Genomic DNA, 8,820 nt, shown 5'->3' on the forward strand with positions numbered 1-8,820 from the left:
TCTTCTCTAGTTTTGGTGTCTTGAAAGAAAATATATGACAGTATTCATTACTAGTTTGACTACATGGTGACAATAAGATTACGTGGAATATGAATTAGTATTGTCAAATGATTTATAAATTTTGGCATTACATAAAAAAAAAATTATAAATCTTAACTTTTTACGATAAAAATATATTACTTCATGTCAAATGATTTAAAAATTTACATTAAAAGAAAATAGTTTTTACCATTTTGTTATAAGGAGAATTGACTTATATTTCTTGCATTTCAATTTATGCGACCCTATATTTTATGACTCCTGTAAAAAAAATAAGTCTTTTTAAATTTGAAAATAAATTAACTTAAAGTTTTGATTTATAGGTATAGCAACATATTTATGATCATAAAATTTAAATACTTTATTCATATAAATATTGTAACATATTTATGATCACAAAATTTAAGAATACTATAACTAGGGCTTGTTCTAAATCAAACTATAACAAATAACCTAATCGCAAAAATGGCTTATTAGATTAACAATTGGTCAACAGATTAAAATTTTATAGTTAACGAATTATAAGTGAGAGGGCATATTACTCAATTTCCTTTCCGTGTAAATCATTAACCCGTTAAGAATTAGGTGGCATAACTTGACATATATATATATATATATATATTGTTTGGCTGAATATTGAGATTCTCAATGTCTTCTTTACTGTAGTATGACTTATTTATGCATTGGTAAATCCAAGGTTATGTAATCTTATTTTTGGTTAATCCCTGTTATCAGGTTCTAATATTATAAGGTTACGCTAGTATGTGCTGGTTTAAGAGTTGTTTACTAAGATATGTGATTGGTCGGTCCCGTTTATACTGCAGTTGCTACTATGTGGGGTGCACACCTTTGTCATTGTTTACACTTGCTAATCTTTTAGTTTTTCATTGTTGCCGTTTATAAATATCACAAAGATTGAGGGGTCATTTGGTTCAAAAACAAATTACGTTGCGATAAGTTATGCTGGGATTAATTACATTGGCACAAGCAATTGTGCCAGTTATTATTTTTTATTTACTGTTTGGTATGTTGCAAAAATATTATATTGATAAAAGAACTGAAGCTAGTTGTGATTTTAATCACTGGATAACTTATTCCAATTTACATATTGTAAGTTATCCCAACATTATTTTTATTGTCTCATAGATTTAAATTCTTATACTCTTGGCACAAGCAATTGCGCCAGTTATTCCTATTAAGATCCTGCTGGTTGCAAAAGTAATTGTGCAAAAGAACTGGAAGCTGTGATTTTAATTTCATTGTTGAAAGCTAGATTATATGTTGTGACTTTAATTTTTATTGTCTCATAGATTTGGTCGATACACTCACCAATAACCACCTCATAATTATTAAAATGATACCGAATCAACATATATCTGATCGGTTGATATTATAACATATCTAACTCTTAACCACTGAAGTATTCTTTTTAACCGTGACTATCAACCGATACATAGCCCTAACTATAACCATACAAATATTATAACATATCTTTTTTTTATTCCTTTCTTCTCTAGATTGAATGCACAGCCATTTGATATCCGATACTAGCATAGAATCCGATTATATCCGGATTCGCACTGTTTAGGGCCCTATTTGGGCGGAAAGCGCTCCCTACAAAGATTTTTCCATACCCTTTGACATCCGGAAGGAAGAATAGCCTCATTCATTGCACCACATTCCTTGGCGGTGCCATTTAAATCTAGTTGATATAGCATTAAATATTACTCCCAATGTCTCAATTTATATGACACACTTTTTTTTTTAGTCTGTATTTAAAATGAATATCGCCTTTTTATATTTAGAAAGAATTTAATTTTTTGAGATGATTTATAGACATAAAATATTTAAGACTTGTTTTTTTTTGTTCACAAATTTTTAAAATCTTACTTTTCTTTTTTTAAATTTTAATAATCAAAACGATACCGCATAAATTAGGATGAAGGGGTCGTAGTTAAATTGGACGAATTAAGTATTTTTGCAAAGCTAGATGGGCTAACTGTTTACTTTTCGAAAACGCAAGGTGTCTAAGTAAGAAAAATCACTATTACTATTTCTTTTCCAAATTTAAAGTTCATAGACAATCTTAAAAGTTCTCAACCCTAGTATCCATTTTTCAAGAATGGCAATTAGAGCCATTTCAAGACTAAAATTTCCTTTACACTCTTCATTATTACTCCTTAAACACCTTTCAGTTTCACCAATACCATCAATTTCTTCAAATTTTACATTAAGGGGTCCAGAGTTTTCAAGAAATCCATTAAGGGATGTGAAGTTTTACCATGATGGAAGACCAAGAGGACCACTTTGGAGAGGGAAAAAATTGATTGGAAAAGAAGCACTTTTTGTGATTCTTGGATTAAAAAGATTTAAAGATGATGAAGAGAAACTTGATAAGTTTGTTAAAACACATGTACTTAGGCTTCTTAAAATGGATATGATTGCTGTACTTAATGAGCTTGAACGCCAAGAAGAAGTATCTCTTGCTGTTAAGGTTAGCTTTATACTGCAAAAAGTTTTTTTTTTTTTGAATTGTTAATTATTGTGAGTTGTAGTACTTTTATGTAGTTTCTACATATGTAAATTATATTTTAAGAGAAGATTCTATGTCCTAATTCACGCCGATCATTAGTTAGTTTGACTCTCGTACTCTGAATTAAGACAAACAAATTGAAATAGAGTAAGTAATATTTTTTTCATTTTCTGTTTGAGAAGTTTTATTGTTGCTATTAGTAATAGAGGAAGTTATTGCTGTTAAAATTATTACAATAATACAAAGCTGCAATCTTTCTTTGTTCCCATTTAGTGTGTAGGTGCCCAAGTTTAGTTGGATGTGATAAAATTTGTATAGTTTCACTTACAAGGCAGTAGCTGCAGTAAAGTGCGTTTGGTGCTTTAGTATCATCGAGTTTATAGTCGATGCTATGGTGATGAGACATAGGAGAACTTGCTTATATCAGATAGAAATAATAGAATTGGTCATTAGTGTTTAGGGGTATTATAATAAATTTTCTTGTGAAGTTGATGTTCTATTTTAATTTGGAATTGAAGCCTCTGAGATGTGACTTAAGAAGCTATTAGATGAAGTGATATGCTGTTTGAATTCTTGTAATGTTCTGTGATACAATGGACATATGTAAATAGAACCTCTATGTAAAAGAAAAGAGACGAGAACAATCTTCAGTTGGTGCTTATGTGGCTTCTCCTACTTTGTCTGGTGGCAACTGACTTGTGGTGGGAGATGTTGGGGAGATAATGAGTTGGTCCGACCTATAATGAGCTATGTTGCTTCGTACTCTTCAAAAATATCGTGGGGGGTGTATCGGGTCCTCCAAAAGCTATGCACTTTTGGAGGATCCGACACGGGTGCGGCAACATTTTTGTAGCGTCCAAGTAACATAGATAATGAGTAATGCCGGGCAAGTGAAGGAGACACTTTCAGTTGGACCTTTAGAGAATGAGATGTTGCCCCACTAGCATTCGTGGATCCTATGGAAGGAGAGAAATAGGAGCACTTTCCAAGGGGATAAAGAAAAACTAAGTACTTTCCAAGGGGATAAAGAAAAACTAAGTAAGGCTCTAGTTTGTATAGAAAATTGGGTTTCGTTCATAGAGAAAACATGTTTTTTTGAAGGTTCTCTACTTTTTGTTGTAATGCTTGTATACGGAGATCTCCCCCTCATTAATAATTCTTTTACCTTATAAAAAAACAGAGGCAGGGAGGAGATAATCGTTGTTCTGCAAAATCTTTCTTCGTGTTGATAATTGTTTGGTTTTGTACTTGAGCTGATCACCACAAAGAACGGTTAAATGGGGCAAAACATCGTTAAAAATTCTGCTGTTGCTGTCAGATATCTGTTTGAGCCTATTCTATTTCTTCCTTTTTAGTTGAGATTATTCATTCTGAATTTTGAATCTTGATATGCATGCTATTGTCATTTTCAGTTTTTTTTTATCGAAGTGTTTTTTTTTTTTTTTTTTCTTTTGATAACCGTGGTGTTCGAGCCAACTTGCACGCACCTCGGGTCACTCTGTCCACCAAGGCTTTGGACAAATGGGATGAAATCATCAAATGTTTTTGTGTCCGCTGGTATTTGAACCTGAAACCTTATGGTTCTCAACCCACCTCATAAAAATAAGTGTATTTATATAAGCTATGCACTTGCCATTTCTACTTTGAAGCATATGGAATGTCATTATTACACACAGCTAATTGTTTTTATTTCAGGTGTTTTGGGTAATTCAGAAACAAGCCTGGTACCAACCTGATGTCTATCTTTACAAGGACCTGATCATTGCATTGGCTAGACGGAGAAAGATGGATGATGCAATGAAGTTATGGGAGAGTATGAGAAAGGAAGATTTATTTCCTGATTGTCAGACATTCACTGAAGTTATTAGGGGCTTCTTGAGAGATGGATCTCCTGCAGATGCTATGAACATATTTGAGGACATGAAAAAGTCTCCATATCCACCCGAGGAGCTGCCTTTCAGGGTTTTATTGAAGGGACTTTTGCCACATCCCCTATTAAGAAACAGGGTTAAGCAAGACTTTGAGGAGATTTTTCCAGAACGGCATATATATGATCCTCCAGAAGAGATTTTTGGATTACGTTGAGGTTTGTATGTTTTGTATTTTGCATTAACTTGCTTCCCGTTAGCTCTTGCATCAACTGCTTATAAAAGCTGTAGCTTATTTTTCTTATCTCAATGGAAAAAATTACTTCTCATGATATTTGTCAAAAGATAACTATTCTCTGAATGGATAGCTTGTTATTTAAGTGGTTAAAATTTATAATATTAAGCATGAATATCAATGTCCTGCTTACTGGCATAGTTTGGCCTTGTAAGTTCACAAAAATCAGCATTCATAAACTACAACTTTGAACTATATTCAACCCCCCCCCCCCCCCCCCCCCCCCCCCGGTTTTTTTTTTTTTTTTTTTTTTTGTATAAATACAACACTCGACCAAATGTAAAATAGGATAAAAACCATAACCAACTGAATAATTGACTTTAAGAAGGATTATCCACCATGTTTTTATTTCAACCGATTGAGACTAGGTTATTCTAGGAATTGAAAAGCTTGCTGGACAAAGGACACTTAGGATGAAACTAAATGGACTCGTTTTTATTACCTTCCCATTTTTAACCAAAGGCACTTGCAATTTACTTTCTGCATAAGCCTTTGCTTTAGTCTTATTGTATTCTGGATTTGTCGCTTGAGACTCTAGGACCAATTATTACCCTTCACGTAGATTAAGTTGCATCATGTATGATGTTTTGCTCAGAGTGAAGTGCTTCTTTCATAGATAGGATTTCTTTATGCCAAGTGGCAAATATAACCAGAAATTAGGCAAACATTCTTAGCTGTATCTTGTTTTTAACTTATTATAAAATTTCTTCTCAGCATCCACCTTGTTCATTCTTCTACTCTTATAATAAATTGCTTGATTATATTAGCATTCAGAAGCAGCACTTTGGAAATGGGAAAAGAAAATACTCTTCTATTATATCATGTTATATTGTCCATTTTTTTTTCTTTTATGCTATTATGTTATGTTTGCTTGTTTTGATTGATTTACTATGAAACTGTCTTTTTTGGTCTCAGGCTGTCATAAAATCGAGCCACACAGTTATCTTTGTTGCTGTGGAAATATTATATTAGTGGAGACAAGCATATATCCTGTTGTAGGAAGGCTTATTCCACCTTGATATCTTATAGTATCCAAATGCTGAGAACGGGTTCAGTGTTTCTTGCTATCCTGGTTCCCCGACTACTACAGAGCTTGTCAATGAGTGGTTGTTCTTATGATTTTGTTGGACCGGACATGTTGATGCTAGTTTGAAGTTCAAGACATTTATCTTAGGCTCTTAGCTATGGGATTAATGTTTGCTGCTCCATTCACATGAGAAAGCTCCAATTTGGCTGCTACTAGGTACTGGTGTGCACTTGGGAAATGAATTAATTTCTCATCAATCTCCAGAGTTCCACATTTTCCTCTTGGGAACTTGTTCAGATTTAAGTTAGTATTGTTTAGGTAGCTCAATATTATGTCTTGGTACTTTTTCTGAGATTTTGGTGGCTGTCATCATAGTCTGTAAAGGTGCTTATGATATTTGGAGGGGAAAAGTGTAAAATGATGTTAACATTTGGTTGCAAAACTAAAGACACAGAAATTAGTCAACTACCTATAATTTGGCTTGATGCGTTTTGCATCTCGATTCTCAAAATCTAGTTTCTTAGAGGCTTAGGGATTACGGTTTAAATGCTTAGCGGTTAATAAAGTGGGTGAAAATTATTGTGAGACCAATGTTTGATTCCAAAGCAGCTTTCTTTTTATATGCCTAAGTCTTGAAAAGATAGTGCGCTAAGTTGGCTCATATATCAAAAGGTGTAACATGCTCACTGTGGAGGATTCATGCTAATCCATTTTGTCATTACCCCATAGATAACACCAAGAACCGCAAAAAAATAATTGAAAAGGAAAGATCAGGCATTACAACACAACAATATCCTGTACTTTCGTGAATCTATAACTAAGCTAGCGTTTGGCCATACATTCCCAATTTTTAATTTTGAAAAATTTGATTTGGGTGAAGTTTTTCAAATTTTGAGAATGTGTTTTGTATATTTCACTTTTTCGCAAAAACATGCAAACATTATTTATACTCTGCGATCAAGTAAAAACTATAAAATAGAACCACACAAGACATAAATACTTGTAATCCAAATTATGATTATTTTAACAACAATTGATAATATTAAATTAAACTAATTTAAATTATCTACACAAGATCCAGTAAAATCTCAACATATAATTATTAACTAACTAAATAAAAGAAAACAAATAATGAACTTCAACAAAGAAAGATAGAATTTTTATCGAAATAGATAGATTTTTTTTTTTTTTTTTTTTTTTGTAAAATACAACTAACAATTTGGGGTAGTTTTTAAAAGTTTTGAAAAGTTCTACCTATAGATTACTAGTTGACAAGTTAATTGTAATTTGATGATATTTTCTCAAACTACTTTTATCACCAAACAAAAATTTGAAAGCAAATGCTACTATAACGCCTATACAAACGAATAACATTTCCATTTTTCACTTATTGAAAAAGTACCGAACTAAAAGCGAGGGAAAACGAGTATATCTCTAATATAATATAAAGTTAAAACGATAATATCGAACAAACTCTATTTATCTTTTTACGTATTTTGCATTTTTTTTCTTCATTTCTCTCTAAGTCCTAATTATATGATTTAGCCTCATAAAGTAGGTATTGATTGTTCAATTAGTAACTCAATTAATTAAACAATTAAGCACAAGAATAAATTGAAGAAAAAAACTAAAATTTATAGAAAATTTAATAGATCTAACAACTTCATATATCTTCCCACAACCTCCCTTCAATGATTTTTTTGCTTTTTCACCCTTCTCATTTCTTCTTGTAACTTAGAGATCTTTATCCCTCAAAATATTCGACTGGACAAAAATAACAAAGCAAGATGAGTTGCAATAACAAAATAAGTTCTTTCTAGATACAGAGAAAAAAAACCAATCATGATTTGAGTAAAAAATGCTTGCTACTTTTGGGAGAGAAAGGCCGGCTCTTTCTAGAAGAAAAGTCTCGAGAGGAAGATAGGGAAACGGAAGTTATCTGGATTTTGCTTAAAATTTGGATTCTTTTTCTTCTTTTGGTTTCTTCAAACATATGAAACAATAAATTGTTCATGTAGAAAGATTTTCACCTAAATTTTGTATATTTTCATAGCATGAAACATTTTTTAGACATTGAAAATTGTGGGTTCATGTCAAATGTCAAATGTCAAAAAAACATTCATGAAATAAAACTGGATCGAGTAGATATTGAGAGAGAAGCAATAGATTGATTGATCAAGATATTCTCATCTTCTATATTCAACGTTTAGCTATTCTCATCTTCTATATTCAACGTTTACTTACACATAGTTATCTTATTTATTCAATTGTAATCTTGAGATACTCTTAAAAACACACCCCAACTATCGCCTTTGCTTATTATGTCATACCTAATTATTTTTAGTTTCTAGTTTGTAAAACACAAGTCAAATTATTTTTGAATAACCTAAATTACTCTCTTTTTGTTTTATATAAAAATGTTGTCAAAGTGTTGTCAACGTGGATAAATAATGTCACAATGGCACCTACATGGAAGTTAAAAAATTTATTTGTTTTAAAAAACATTTGCGAAAAATAATAATTTTTGTTAAAAAATATAAAAAATTATAGAAAATAAAAAAAAATAGTTTAAAAAATGGAAAGTTATTTTTTTTAAATAAGAAAATCTATTAGTCCCATTATTTAGTTTTAAAAAAAATAAGAAAACTTTATTATAGTTTTCACAATTTTTTTTAAAAAAAAATCAACTTTTCCATTTTTTAAATCATTTTTTTTCTGATTTTCTAAAATTTTTGATACTTTTTTACAAAAATTATTATTTTTTCATATATTTTTAAAAAATTCATATTTTATTTAAAAAAATGCTGTTTTTTTTTAAAAAAATAATGCAGTTTTTTTTAAATATACATTAAAATATTATTTTCTTAATTTCCATGAAGGGACCTGTTCTTTCATCATACATCACTTTATCGTGGCCTTGGACTTGTGAGAAAATTTGCTTTCAAATTGCTTTTGGAGATTTGTTCACACATTGTTGATGGGCTATTTTGGGAACTAAAAGTATAGTTTAGTTAGTTTTTATTTATTTTCTTAACTCAATACCTTGGACGGTGGACCA

At 31.1% G+C, this 8,820-nt stretch overlaps 1 protein-coding gene across 2 annotated transcripts; it reads left to right on the top strand.

The window, feature by feature from the left end:
• Positions 1-2,118: 2,118 nt before the first annotated feature.
• Positions 2,119-6,247, top strand: LOC132054767 (protein THYLAKOID ASSEMBLY 8-like, chloroplastic). 2 transcript variants are annotated; one of them, XM_059446771.1, is made up of 3 exons: positions 2,119-2,533; positions 4,268-4,658; positions 5,651-6,247. In XM_059446771.1, exons 1-2 carry the CDS (start codon positions 2,162-2,164, stop codon positions 4,655-4,657), a joined length of 762 nt encoding a protein of 253 aa, XP_059302754.1. In that variant the 5' UTR covers positions 2,119-2,161; the 3' UTR covers position 4,658; positions 5,651-6,247. The 2 variants fall into 2 exon arrangements, with proteins under 2 accessions (XP_059302754.1, XP_059302811.1); XM_059446828.1 differs by lacking the exon at positions 5,651-6,247 and having other exon boundaries at positions 4,268-4,769.
• Positions 6,248-8,820: the final 2,573 nt, after the last annotated feature.

Source organism: Lycium ferocissimum, chromosome 1 (genome assembly GCF_029784015.1).
Source record: "Lycium ferocissimum isolate CSIRO_LF1 chromosome 1, AGI_CSIRO_Lferr_CH_V1, whole genome shotgun sequence".
In the NCBI taxonomy this organism is placed as follows: Eukaryota; Viridiplantae; Streptophyta; class Magnoliopsida; order Solanales; family Solanaceae; genus Lycium; species Lycium ferocissimum.